We start from the raw sequence: 15334 nt of genomic DNA, 5'->3' as shown, positions 1-15334 counted from the left end.
TACTAGTAAAATACAGTTTATTATGAAATAAACACGTTAGGGTTAACTGGAAAATAATTTTTTAAAATGTCAAAGTGACGAGTATATAAAAAAATCAAAAGTTTCATAAAAAAAATAAAATATATATATATATATAGCTCGTACTGGGATATGCGGAGTCGTCGATTCTTTTGACACCCTACTGAGCGTAACCCCTACTTCACCTTACTTCAGTTTGTCAAAACCCCGCAATGCAGTGTCTTTTGGTATGTTCCGGATAACTTGTGCCAACAAAATCTTATATTTTTTTTCTAAATGGCGGTTTGCATTAGTTGAGAATCAACTTCTACGCTCATCATTAATGATGTTGCTTGTGTTTAGAATGTTGAATCATGACGAACTAAAGAGTGGGAGAGAAGCATCCTAATTAAATATAAAGTAGAAGAGGACGAAGAATAGCAATTTTAATTGTTCATTCTCCTTACAGATGATATTAAAGGAAATATGTACATGTACCTGCAAAGGAGGAGGAGACCACCATTGTTGTTGGGTAAATGAGTTGGAGCTTCTCAAAATCAAATTTATAGAAATTTTTCAGTTATGGCAGTGTGAATGGGCCTTCAAGAGGTTTACAGCAATGGACCTCCCAAGGTTTCGTTAAAGTATGGAGAAGCCAACTGCAAGCTTGTTGTAGTAACAGAACCTCAACCGCATGGTCATATGAGCACCCTCTCCAAGGCACTCAGTTCTATGTTTTCCAATCTCAAACACTGCAGGAATTCAAGAGTTGCATGCAGAAGAATAATGACGCGCTCAAATGCGATATACAAAAACACGCCACGTGGAAACTCGTGCAACTCCTGCGTGGATGGAAAAACGTGTTTAAGATGGAGCCTTGCTATATGACCATTAGTCTTGTTCAATTTTCTCTCTCAAAATTTCAGCCTTGTTTTCAGGACGAAAAAGCATCATGTATTTATATAAGAAATATAAACAAGCCTGATAGTACATTCATTTAGAGTCTTCGACTCGTAGTTCATATAGTGCTATTCCTTCCACATATGAAGAAAATAAAGGACATATAGATCATATAGGTCTGACATTGTAAATCATGGAGGAGATAAAACTAAGAAGAGGAGGATATTTCCAAGAAATCAGCTGATAAAACAAGCTGACAGCCATAGTCAAAACTCTTAAAAAGACATTGAAGAGCCATAGAAGATAAAACCTGCAGCCACAAAAAGAAATTAAGTGACAGTATCATATGAAAATAAAACTGATAGATAGAAAGGCCGGATAGATATGTCGATGAGATCATAATGACCAAGAGCGATCTAGAAGTCTGGAGGAGCAAAATCCTGAATAGAAAAGAGATTCCCTCCATCAGCCACCTGCAAAGACCATAGACCTGGAACCTCCTGTAGACCTTCTTTAGATAAATCATCTGCTTGCTGGTTGAGAGCCCTGTTTATGTGATGAATGGAGCCTCCCGCCAATCTATTCCACAGGAATCGGATCCTGTCTAACCACCCAATAAGCTGAGGCTTTAGAATTTTATTTTTCCCAAGGACATAATCTACCAGAACTCTTGAGTCTCCAAAAATTGAGACACTCTGAAGGTTGAGAAAGAGACAGAAGCTTAGAAGGCCAGCGTGGGCCATAACCTCAGCTTTACTGTTGGAGCCCCGTCCGCCATTCCAGTGAATAAGATAATGATTGTTTTCATTTGCAATAATGAGCACCCCACAGCCACAAATGTCGTCCTGTTCAGCACCATCGAAGAAGGCTTTTGGCATCAAAGATAGCTCCTGAGGGGGCCCATTGCAAACCTGTTTCGCGGGCTTGGGAGGCTTCTGCGGGATCGATTCATGGAGGAGAGTGATATTGGAATAAATGTCCAGAAAAGGAGAAGATTTTCCATTGAAAATGAAATTGTTATGCCATTTCCATATGAACCAGATGGCAATAATGAAAACAATTCTCCAAGATTGCTTTTGTTTACTGCACCATAGAAAAGCTTCACTGATAGACGCATGGAGCATATGCTGGATTCCAAATAAATCCGCCAGGGATTTCCAGAGCTGTTGAGATGAGGAGCAGCTGAGAAAAAGGTGGAAGTTATTTTCCTCTGCAGACTTGCAAATGGGGCATATGCCTAGGCCCTGCCATCCATGCTTTCTTAAATTTTCCCACGAGAGATTTCTATTATGAAAGCACAACCAGGAAAATAAAATCATTTTGGGCGGGCATCCAGATTTCCATAAAATGAGAGGAAAGGAAGGGCTGAGAGAGTCTTTCTTTAAACCACATAGATTCTGGTATATGTCTTTAACACGAACAAAGTTTATCCCTCTAGAGAACCCCCATATAAGACTGTCATTATCCGCTGTCTGGAAAATCCCACAGTTCCTGAGACGAGTTCTGATGCATTCCCATTGTAGAGCAAGTTCATCTTGGATGCCCAGGCATCCGGCATCCTTCCAGATAGGAATCGGACCCTGCCAACCTTTAATTAAGCTGTCCCAATAAAAAAAGCCCTTTCTGTGGAAGAAAGACAACAAAGATTTAGGAACATCGATTATCTCGGCGCCATTCAGGAATGGATCTTTCCCAATGAGAATCTTTTTGCCCGATTGGAAGCGCCAGACTAAATTCTCCAGGAAATAACTTATGATCTTGCGAAGGCTTAGCCATATAGGAGAGCCTGAAGGAGAGTCGATCCTTCCTTTCCTGAACCAGAAGGATATGTCTTTTTTGCCCATGTATTTCTTTCGGATGATGTCGCTCCATGGCCCTTTTTCATAAATCCCTCTCCACAGGGATCTGCATAACATAGCCCTTCCGAAGATTCTCAAGTCTAAGAGGCCCCATCCTCCCATGCTCTTCGACAGAGAAATATTGGACAATTTCGAGAGGTGAAATTTTCATTTTCCGGCTTGGCCCCCCCAAATAAAATTAGCTGAAAGCTTATTCATTGACTGAATAATGCTCGCTGGAAGGAAATATAAATGAGACCAGTATACTGCAAGCTGATTTAGGACAGATTGAGTCAATATCACCCTTCCTACCAGGGAGAGGCACCTATACTCCCATACAGAAATCTTGTTAAAGTATTTATCAGGAAGCCATTGCCAGTCTGCCTTTGAATATCCGTTTGCTCTTAACTAGAAACCCAGATATTTAATTCCATGACTGATGGATCGTGCCTCAATATCGAAAAGAGCCGATAACCATTCAATCTCCTCCTGGCAGATATCATTGTGATAGATGATAGACTTTGAACTGTTGATCTGTAGACCTGTTGCTTTCTGGAAGTTGAAAAGGATTTCGAAAAAACATAACCATGTGATTCTACATAAAATGCCAAACAGAATGATATCATCAACAAATAAATTATGAGAGATCGAGACGTTCCTGCAAATTTTTAACGGCTGACATCTGTTTTCATAGACTGCCTTGTTGATATGGAGGCTGAGGGAATTCATGGCCAGAATGAATAAGAGCGGTGACAGCGGATAGCCCTGACGAAGACCTCTGGAAGCAGTGAAAAAGGGAGATGGGATTCCATTGATGATAATCGCATAGTTCACCTGTTCCACGCAGGCCATGATCCAATTAATCATGTTCGCTCTTAAGCCAATCTTTGCAAGTAAACATCGAATGAATCCCCAGTCAAGGCAGTCAAATGCCTTTCGAAGGTCGATCTTTAGAATGACTACGTCTCTTTTTTTTGAATGAATGGCATAAAGACCTTCCTGTGTATTTGCGACAGCATCCAGGATGTTCCTACCTTGCAAAAAGGCATGCTGCTCTTTTGATAGGCAATCTGATAGAGTTGCTTTAATTCTTTCTGCAATTATCTTTGAGATAATTTTGTAAGAGATATTGCATAACGAGATCGGGCGAAAGTCCCCAAAAGACTCTGCCTTTTCTTTCTTTGGGATAAGGGCAATGTTTGTGGAGGATGTCTTCTGATTGATGCTGCCTGTGATCCTGGAAGCTTCTACCATTTTTAACAGATCTGCTTTGATGATGTCGAAGAAGTGAGTGAAGAACTCTATAGTCCAGCCATCCGGCCCTGGACACTTGTCTTTCTTGAAGGACTTCATTGATTTTAGCAACTCATCCTCAGTAACTGGCTGGAAGATTTGATCATTTGTATCCTCATCAAACATCTGGGGAAACACTTCAATGCCCCACATAATATCCTGAAAGTTGCATACTTCAGATCTTTTATACTGATTTGTGAAGAACTTCACCGCCTCATTTGTTATTTCCTGTTGAGAATATAAATATCCTCCTCTTCCATCACTAATTTTCCAAATGGAGTTCCTCTCCCGCCTGGAATTTGCAAAATTATGGAAAAATTTTGTGTTCTTATCCCCTTCTTTTAGCCATATCGCCCTGCTCTTCAATCGCCAGTAGGATTCCTCCTGTTCTAAAATTTTGATTTTCTTCTTTTGAAGCATCTTAATGTGACATCTTTCTTTAAAGGAAAGACTATGAACAGACATGGCTTTCGACGCTCTGTCCAATTCTTTTTGAATTTTGCGCAGGTCATTTTTATTAGATTGCCTTTTCTTAATTTGCCAGTCTTTTACCACCTTTCGCATATGATCCATTTTATCTCTAAAGGTCATCAAAAACGGAAAGGGACTGGAGGACATCATCTCACTCCAAGCATTCTTTATATAGTCATTGAAGGCAGGATCATCCAGGGCAGTTCTGTTGAATTTGAAGCTGTATCCTTTCCTAAAGCCTTTTTGCTTCCAGCCCAATAAAATTGGTCTATGATCCGAAATGAAGACATTCTCGATCGAAGAGAAAGGCATACCCAACTTGTCAATCAGACTAGCATGTAGAATAAATCTATCAAGCCTCTTTGCTATGTATGCATTTTCAGTTCTTCCATTCTCCCAAGTCGGGAGCATGTGGGGAGGGCGGATGTCAATATAATTTCTCCTCAGCAAAAGTTCATTTTTGATTTTTTCGGCAAGGGGGTCCTTCTTCTTGTTAACGCCCCAGATTTCCTCCATATTAAGAGTGACGTTTAAGTCCCCTGCGATCAATAGAAATTCAACATCAAAAATTTCAGATGCAAAAAGTTTCTCCCAAAAAAGCAGCCTATTTCTGTAGGGAGCATATACATTCAAGATGTTTATTGGGAATTTGTGCCCCCTCATATGAGCCGAAATCAGAATTCCTGCTAAACAGCTATAAGTTTTTGCCTTGATCCAGTACGGGTCCCACATAACAGCTAACCCTCCCGAGAGACCATTGGCTTCCACAACAGATATATACCAGGAAGGAAACATCTTCCTGAAGTAAGAGATTGATACAGAAGAGGCGTGCATGGTTTCCTGGATAAGAATAATTTTGGGGCAGGCAGAGCGGAAAAAATCCTTTAATGCCAAAAATTTAAGGTCTGCCCCCAACCCCCTTATGTTCATGGAGATGATGAAGTTCATTTTGGAATCTTGTCGGCCACATTTTCTCTAAGAGGCCATTCTTCAGTCATGTCTGTGATGGGAACATCTACAAGGGACAAATTACGGACACCTCTGCCCGCACCTTCACCTCTTCCCCTAAAATGCCTGCTTCCCCTATTGTTCTTCCTCCTTACCGTAATATTACTTGCAGAGTTAGGGCTAATTTGCGGGGATATTCGTACTCCAGGTTTGTGAATAGAGAGAGCCCTGAGCTCCAGAGATTTCTTGCTCAGTAAATAATCCAAGTCACTGCCTATAGAGTTAGAGGGCGAAGACATAGGAGAGTTTGCAGGGGTGGCTGATATCATTATCTCTTTTTCTTTACCAAGGGGATGACTGGTTTTTATTGGGGAAGGCGAGGTGGAGGGAATGATGAGGACTTCCTTATTGGAATTTTTGCGAAGATGCAGGATCGGCGGAGGGTTTGGAACCTCTTGATCAGAGGCAGGCTCTAATAGAGGCATAGGAAGGGAAATAGCAGGGAAAGGAACATCGCAGTCAGAAACTGGCTCCAATGGAGGCATGGAGGGAGATATAGGATCCACGGGGGCTGAGGATATACACTGCATAGAGGGCTGCTGATGGTTATCAGAGAAAAACTTTTCTGTGTCCCCCGACCCTGGAGGAGACTGGCTCTCTGAGAGCGGAGACTTCGCCTGATCCGGGGATAACGACTTAATTTTGAAATATTTTGCCGTTGACTGATGGGGAGCATGAATCTTTCAGAAATTAAGTCGCCGAGAGCAATGTTTTATTAGATGCCCAGTACGATGGCAGGCTGAGCACCTAAAGGGTACCCCCCAGAAATCCAACCTTTGCCTAATTTTTAGATCCCTCTAGAAGATGTCAATATGTTCCGGGAATCCTCCTCTGTAGGCTTTGTCTATCAAAATCCACGCAACTCTTTTATCTTTCTCTCCTAGACACCAAGGATCCACATAGACGCATCTACCAATGGCATTGCCAATATCCTCTAGAGATTCCTTTGACCATAATTCTAAAGGCAAGATGGGAAGCTTAACCCATATCAGGTTGTTAGATGGGGTGTTCTTTAAAGGGTTATAGCCTAAGTACCACCTGTGCAGAGCCAGAAAACTTCTTCTGAACACCCATTGTTGCTTTAGAATGATTTCCAGGTCACTGGAGTTTAGGAAATGAAAACAATACCATTCTTTTAGTAGTCTGGCAATGATAGGGACATATCCTATTAAAGGTTTCCACTGCTGCTCAAGCCAGGTCCGCATCTTCGAGTCATCCAGTACTGGAAAGTGCCACCGTCCAATCAAGGCATTACCCTGGAGACTTACAATGCGCTCAGCCAGATGGGAGCTGTTTATGTTAATGGCAGCAGGAGGGGGGGCAATTTTAACAGGCTTCTGTGACTTCGAATGGTATCCTTCCTCTTTGGCTTTTTCTGCGCGAACATTTTCTATATGGTCGGAAGGGCGAAAAGGATTACTCTTTGACCGGACAAAACCATCTGAGACTTCTTGTGGGGCCACGGGATGAGTCAGCATTTCCTCCAAGGTGGACTGCCATTCACCTGACAGTTTGGCGCTTCCGTGGATCGATTCTGCCTGGATGGTTGCTTGAATCATAGCCTCCATGGCAGATGAGTCAGAATGTAGGTCCATGCGTTAAGAAGCCACCTGACTTTTTACTTCCAAGTACCATACAATCCACATGAAGATCAATGACGGACACAACATTCAATGAAAGCTGCAGATTTCTGAACAAAATGCCTAGGGAAGGAGGAGATGGAATTCTAAGGAATGGCGATAGCGCTGACAGATGAAGCCTCGAGATAAAAAGCTAATCCTGTACCCAGGAGCTAGGAGGCTTAAGATGCTACCATATGTCCCTAAGATTTGAAAAGGACAGATATGACGAGAATAGGGATCTAACGGGCAACAGAGAATTTGAAAGATGACGGCTTTACTTAATTCGGGAGCTCAAACCCCAACGCCGAAGAGAAAAAATCTATAGCTCACATCACTTGACTCTTCCCGGGGTAGCTCTGGATAGGTGCATGAAATTAAGGCTTGTACTTTGATCAGAATCCGGCCCTCGGGCGAAAAAATCTGGCCCGGAGAAACCAGAAGGATTCAGAGGGAGACAGACAAAGAGCTATGAGCTTCAACCCGTTCTTGATGGTTGTCCTTATCAGAAGTTCATGAGGATTCTTCTGGACAAACAATACAACAGCAAAAAAACTGACAGACACACCACCAAGGACCTAACTTGAACCGGAAGTCTGTACAGGGCTTGGTAATAACAAAATAGTTTTGAACCTTAAGCATCGATCTCCATGACCCACTTAAAAGTTTCGCAGGCATGAGTAATTCTCAGGAATTCAACAAAGGTGCTATGTAGGTTAATGTCTCTTCTAAGCTAATTTGAACTATTCTTCAGAATCATGCTATCCATACACTTTGTTCTATAAAAAATTCATAATTCATTCCACTCTGCATATTGCAATATTGAAACTGAGAATAACCACTTCAAAACTAACTATTGTCATTCCATTTGATAAACCATATTTTTTAATAGCAGAAAACAGAAATTACGGCCTGAAGTTTTGGTCCATAGAGCTACTGACCTGGAGCCGCAGGCGAGCTGTGAGCAAGATGCAAGTGGGGGAAGAAGAAACAACCAGAGAAAACCAACACCCAGCACACGAGATTAAAGGACCAGGATGGCCCCTCTTCAAAAAACCATCCAGACAGCAAAAACATCCAAGGAGTAGTACAGAAGGCAGTTCTGTAACTAGAAAAAGTTATCATGGAAGGAGAGCCAGCTAAAGAGCTAGCGGGAGAGATGTGGAGCGAATTTAGCTAAAAACATGCAAGGCTAGGCACCAACAAGTGTCATGGACGAGCTGAAGGTTTAGAGGGAGCAGTGAGGAGACGTGGCAGGAGCTCATGGAGACAGCATCTTCAGGAAAAAAAGATGACCGAATTGCTTCTGAGACAAGCTAAAATGACCAAAAATGTGTCCATCAGGAAGCAAAAACTACTCACCTGTGATTAGCTTATGATCTCCAAACGCGGTCTTCTGGTTGGTCACCCCTACCTGCAAACCGCCGCACAGCTGCCCCGGTCCTTCACTTCCTGGGATTCGTTTTGTGGGATCAAACCCTAATCATGTTCGCAAAGGATCTGAGAGCTTGACACGAACGCAGACCTTGACTCGACCTTGCCCAAAATTTCAGCCTTGTTATCTCTTTAATGCAAGTGTTGAACTGAGCTATCTCTATTGCTTCCACTTAAGCCTTATTTTCTCTGTTCAAATTCGATACTTTCATTTTCTTGTGGATGAAACTATTTATTAAAATCATCTAGGTGTGTAACTGCAGAATGTGGATCATAAAGACAACGAGATGACGAGGCCTCTCAAAATTCGACCATGAGTTCAAGCTAAAGTCAGAAAAGCTGAAGGATACAATACTTACCTGATGTTGTTCCAGTAAAATTGTCTACAGTTGCCTGCTAGAATTAGAGGTTCTTTTAATTTTCCTTGTGAAGTGCTATTTACATAAAATATTGCAGAGTGACAGCAGTGAGGTGTGGATTCTAATACTGAATAAATAAAGGACAAAGTATCATGCGAAGTGGTGCTCCCATAAATAGTCTACAGTGACCAAAAGTGTGAGGTGTAGATTCTAAACCTGAAAAATAAAGGACAAAGTATCCTATGAAGTGGTATTTCCATTAAATATTGTAGAGTGACCAACAATGTGAGGCGTGGATTCTAATATTGAAAAAATAAAAGACAAAGTATCCTATGAAGTGGTATTTCCCTCAAATATTGGAGAGTAACCAACAATGTAAGGTGAGGTGTGGATTCTAATACGAGAAGGCCCCTCTTCATATTGTCCCTCACTAGTACTAGACTTTCCTCAAGTTGATGCTTCGCCTAAACTCAGGTAAGTTCGAGTAGATTTTAATATATTTGAATAATTTATACATGCAAATTCTGATATCTGGAGCAAAGACATCCTTATTAACAATTTTTTCTTGTAATTTGCTCAGAATGTTAGATTTCATCAAATCTTTTCCCTCCTCCATGGAATTCCTAGAGGACGAGGCTCCTCCTTTAGTTGAGCCTCGTGAATAGCAGACTTTTCTCCAACAAAGGCTTGGCGTTAATTTGAGTAAGTTCAACTACCTTTTACTTTCATTTGAATACATTTACTGATAATATCTAATATCCACACATTAGACATCATTTTAGCAAAATATTATTGAAATTTAAATCAAAATGTTTAATTTTGTGAAAAATAAATCTAATTAAAAAGGAAATTTTATAAATTTACTTTTAGCAATGGCATGATGTTTTTTACCCTATTCTCTTCAAATTTTAATTGCATTCGCTTCAGGATTTGCACTTATACATTGAGTTTTTGGCATTTAAGTTTGATGAAACAGGTAAAAGGAAATATTATAAGTGATATGAAGGGTCATTTAAAACTAAGATCGTCATAAAAAAAATTCATGATGGGCAGGGGTATCCGTCAAATTTAACCCCTTCTCGTGACGGATAGAATTAAATTTCATTGCTATATCTGAAGCTATATCTTAACTCTTACAATCTTTTGGCAAGTGGTATCTTGAAAATATTTGCGATATGGTCAAGTGTTTCATCTCTTGAATGATAATTGTGGTGATTATGGTTATTATAGTTTGATTGATATTTCTGGAGAATTTGAATGCTTGCAAATAAGTGTGCAAGAATTTTGATGTTCAATTTTGGTCATGAACAAATTTTCATTTATAAATTCTTTTCGCCTTAATAGATTTTTCAAGAAAATATTTTATTTTGTTTTTTTTCATTCATGTGCAATAGTTACCTACTAGAAATATTTACAAGTGAATTGGTATTTTTCAAAAAAAATACAAACATGCACCTAGAACCTTATTGTTTGGGTTGGACCCACAATGCCAAACTGACTAGTGAAGTTCTCTATCTGCAAAGGTTATATCAACAATTGATAATTTGATGTGATTATCTCTCAAGATGTGTGGTGTCTTCTTCTTCTTCTTTTTGTCATATTTACTTGTGAGAGAGTGACACAATCTATCAGGAATGAAAAAATCAGCATACACTTCACAAGGATGGATAAGCTTATTTGGTAGTAGCATATAAATCCACAATGCCCATAGTGTTAGCATTTCTTATTGTACAACTAGAGAAGTTTTAGAATTTGGACTTTCTAATTTATACCAGAATTTTGAAGACCATATATTTGCACCTGTTGACACCTAATCATAGGGATTGGGTGAACAACTATAATTAGTGTAAATAAATAATAGAGAAAATGGAGAGTCATCGGGAGATGAACTGAATAGTCACTCCCTCTTGTATATAATAATGGACAACTTGAATGAATAATACGATTACATTTGAGGAGTTACCTCATGGTCTGACATGGTATCAGAGCCAGCGTCATTTTTGGCTTCCCTCTCTGCTTTGTAACTCCTCTCTCGTCATGGTTTCCCCTCTCTAGCAACTGATGCCCCTCTCTGGCAACTGCTGCAGATGTTCGGCTGGTTATGTGAGGCAACTACTCCAAAAGCGGAGTTGAGGTACCACTCTCTTGGTTTCATAGTGTTAAACACAGGTGAGATGAATGAAATTCCCTTCTGACTATGTATTGGCATTCTGGACCCTAATCGGGTATTTTTCTCTGTTCATACATTTTATTTACAAATCACAGTCAATTAGTGTTAAGCGTTAATACTAAGTTTAAGCGCTAAAACTTTTCTTAAGCGTCTTTTGAATTAAGCACATGGGTAGTATTCGGCAAGTGGTAAGCAGTATCTCGCGTGCCCTAAGGGCTGGAAGTGGTATTCCTAAATTTCATTTGATTAACCTCAGCGGGCGACACGTAACACAAGAAAACCAATTTTCTCGCGCTCTCTCGATTTGTTATGCATCGTGCAAGATTTCACGCGAGATTACGTGATAGACATTGAATCAAGCGGGATTGTTTGACAGTGGAGATTGGCCAAGTTAGTTGGCGAGCGGGTGACACGATAGCCGTTAGATTAGATGGGTCATATATGATGGTGATTGCGTTGGAAGATGCATGTGAGTTAATCTAAATTTTGAACACGATGTGGTTATTAAAAGGAGTTTAAGGTTCAGATTGATCAGACGCATATCACTTCCGAAAGTGCGTGCAGGTTAATGTTAGAAATGGATGCGATAAGGTTATGAACTGGGGTTTTAATTCCTTTTGGTTCCGTTATGAGATTGCGTGACAGCTGTTCGATTGCATGGGTCACATCGACGGTGGAGATCGTCCAGGTTAGTTGGTGAGTAGACGACGCGATATCTGTTGGATCTGGAGAAGTGAGATCAACGACGCAGATTGAAGTGGTTGATAAAAGGAGAAGTCAATGAGGGACCGACAATGATTGGTCAGATAAGTGGGATCCTCAAAGGGAAAATCCACGTACAGAACTGGATTTAAGCGCAATTGATTGGTTACAAAGTTAACCAGTAGTCGAATTACAGACTACCACCTCATTTTCGTCAACCTCCTGCGTCATTTCTAAAATGCACTCATTGATATCTATTGTGGGAGTAGTTCTCACTGGGAAGGAGAACTATCCTGAATGATTGCGAAAAATCAAACACACTCTCATTTATAATGAGTTGTGGAAAGGAGTGGGTGTTGGAGACAGAGAAAAAGAGCCAGAATAACCTACCTCAGACAAGGAATTCACCATTTGGGAAAATAAGCACAACAAGGCTTATGCATTGATTGCAGCATCAGTAAATGAAGAGGTGAGTCACCATATTTCGCCATTTTCAAATGCTTTCAAAGCCTTACAAAAACTGAAGGAACTCTATGACTCACACTCTACACTTGAAGTTGTTCAACTCATGATTAAATTGTTCACCCTTGAATTATAGAATGATGATCCTCTTGCTCTTGCATCAAAAGTAAAATCTATTATGCATGATATCAAAGTCACTAATGTTGATCTGGACATTCCTCTGATATATTTTCTCAAGGCATTTTATCCCACTTACTCAAATTATCTTGAGCCATTGCAAGCAAATGGAAACTTCAAAGATATTACCTTTGACTTGTGAAAAAAATTGTTGAAAGAGAGAAAGCTTTTGGGAAGAAGACAACTCCTTAGTCTTTTGAAGAGGCTGTGTGCCTTGCACATAGAGAGAAGAATCTTGCTCAAGATTCTTCGAGAGGAAGAGGTGGTCGAAGAGGAAGAGGAACAAATTTCAGAGGCAGGGGGGCAGACAATCTCAAGGAGAAAAGTCAGATATACACTGCATACGCTGCAAAAGAGATGGATCACATGATGCATCCACATGCAAGTTGCCTTGGGATAGAATTGAGCATGAAATAAACCAACCCAAAGGTAAAACTAATGAAAAAGAGAAAGGTAAAGCACTTGAATCCGCTCACTATGTTGTGGCACACTATAATATTGGAGTAAATGAAGACTTATTTAATGGTTCCCTTGCTTCCTAGAAAAATGATTGGTTGCTTGATTCAGGAGAAACTTGCCACATGACTTTTAGAAGATATTTTTTTGAAGAATTTTCTAACAATGTTGATGGAGCAGTATACTTTGTAGACAAATCAAAGCTCAAGCCACCAGGGCTTGGTATAATTACGCTTAAATTGCATGGTCATCCAGACTTTCTTATGCATCATGTTTTATATCTCCCACAACTAAGGAGAAACTTTTTGTCCTTGGTCCACATCCGCCAGCAAGGACACTCCATTCCTATGTTTGATAGCAAGATTGAGGTGAGAAAAGCATCAGATCACTCACTTGTCATGATGGAGATAGAAGAAGAAAGGCTTCTCAAGCTGTAGGGTACCTCTGTTTGTGCACAAAATTTTTCATACAATTCTCATTATGAAGAAGGTACATTTCCATCAAGTTTATTATGGCATGCTTGATTTGGACACTTGAACTATGACAACCTCCACTTGTTGAAGAAAAATGGTGTTACTGGTTTGCCTAAAATTTCTAGGAAACTTAAGCAATGTGATGCTTGCATTCTAGGAAAGCATAGAAAACAGTGTTTTCATGATTCACATTCCAGAGCACATATAAAACTTGAACTCATTCATTCAGATTTATGTGGTCCAATGCCTGTTCCTTCTACAAATGGAAATAAATATATGATGACATTTATTGATTACTACACCAGAATGTGTTGGGCTTATTTATTGAAGAACAAATCTGATGCTTTTCAAACATTCAATAACTTTCATACATGGATTAAAAATGATGCAAAATCTCATATTGGCTCTATTCGCACTGATAATGGAAAAGAATACACTTCAAATGAATTTGAAAACTATCTTCGCCAACATGGGATCAAACATCAAACAACTATGCCTTATAATCCCGAACAGAACGAAGTAGCTAAAAGAATGAATAGGACAATCTTAAATATGGTGCACTCCATGATGTTTTTCAAAAATGTAAAAATGATGTTTTGGGCTGATGCAGTTCTATGTGTTGTATATATAAAGAATAGATGTCCATCTAATGCTATTAGAAACAAGACTCCTTATGAAATGTGGTATGGGCACATTCTTTCGGTAAAGCATCTCAAAGTATTTGGTTCCGCATGTTATGCCTTGATACCAAAGGTACATAGAAACAAAATTGGTGCAAGAAGTCGTAAGTGTATCTTCCTGGGGTATTCAAACACCTCCAAAGCATACCGTCACTATGATGAAGTCAATAAAAAGTTTGTTGTATCTAGAGATGTAATCTTTCTTGAATCATCCAAAACTGACAATGTTGTTGAGCAGCAACTTGATGGTTTAGAAAGATTCACAAATGCAAAATCATTTTAAGAATTTGATAATCAGATTCCACATCTTGAAGGGGGGATTCCTATACTAGATCAACCTGTGGAATCTTCTTCTAAAGCACTCTCTCCCCCGCATGAAAGTCCAAAAATGAATGATACTTTGAGTGATGTGATTGACAAAATTGGGAGACTCAATCTTGATTCAGTCCCAACTCAATCAACGGAGCAGCCTGGACCATCTCAAAAAGGTCCCCGAAAGTGGCTGGCAAAGATACTTGAAAGTGTTCATCCTGATGAGGTTGGAAAGACAGGAACTAGAAATTCAACCTGAAAAAATGGAGGTGATGTAGATGACTTTGATTCACCTGTTGATATGGATGTTTCTTATGATTGTGAATTGAATTTGTCTACAGATTTTGAACCAACTTCATCAAAGAAGTTGCTTCTCATAATTAATGGAAAGAAGCAATGCAAAAAGAGTATGATGCCTTGATAAAGAATGGCACTTGGAAGCTGTTTGATCCTCCATTGGGAACCAAACCAATTGGTTGCAAGTGGGTCTAGAAGAACAAGTATAAAGTTGATGGCTCACTTGACAAGCATAAAGCCAGGCTTGTGAGAAAAGGTTTTGCACAGAAGGAAGGGGTCGACTATGAGGAGACTTTTCCCCCCACAACAAAATGGGCTGCCATCCAGACACTCTTTGCCCTAGCAGCTCAGAACGGTTGGAAAGTCCATCAAATGGATGTAAAAACTGCTTTCTTGAATGGAGATCTAAAAGAGAATGTTTTTATGTCCCAGCCTGAAGGATTTGTTGTAAAAGGACATGAACATAAAGTATGAAAACTTGTGAAATCCTTGTATGGCCTCAAACAAGCACCGCGAGCCTGGTATGAAAAACTAACTGAGCATCTTCTGAAACTCAATTTCAAACATTATGATCTTGATGATGCAATTTTTTTTTTCAAGAAGGTTGGCAAAACAGTTGTATATCTTGTGGTATATGTAGATGATCTTTTGATGACAGGGAACAATGAGAGCTACATTGCATCCAT

General features: G+C 39.8%; 1 protein-coding gene across 1 annotated transcript; it reads right to left on the bottom strand.

The window, feature by feature from the left end:
• Window positions 1-1313: 1313 nt before the first annotated feature.
• LOC149197915 (uncharacterized) lies at window positions 1314-2741 on the bottom strand. Its single transcript, XM_089408863.1, has one exon. It carries the CDS (start codon window positions 2739-2741, stop codon window positions 1314-1316), a length of 1428 nt encoding a protein of 475 aa, XP_089264989.1.
• Window positions 2742-15334: the final 12593 nt, after the last annotated feature.

This window comes from Pinus tabuliformis, chromosome 2_2 (assembly GCF_031772625.1).
Source record: "Pinus tabuliformis cultivar Carrire ecotype Pingquan chromosome 2_2, CPIR1, whole genome shotgun sequence".
Taxonomy (NCBI): Eukaryota; Viridiplantae; Streptophyta; class Pinopsida; order Pinales; family Pinaceae; genus Pinus; species Pinus tabuliformis.
The sequence above is the reverse complement of the archived record's forward strand: the minus strand, read 5'-3'. Positions and strand labels throughout refer to the sequence as shown.

Coding starts and splice junctions, on each gene's coding strand:
- LOC149197915 (XM_089408863.1), bottom strand. CDS start 2,741: ATGGGCAAAAAAGACATATCCTTCTGGTTCAGGAAAGGAAGGATCGAC.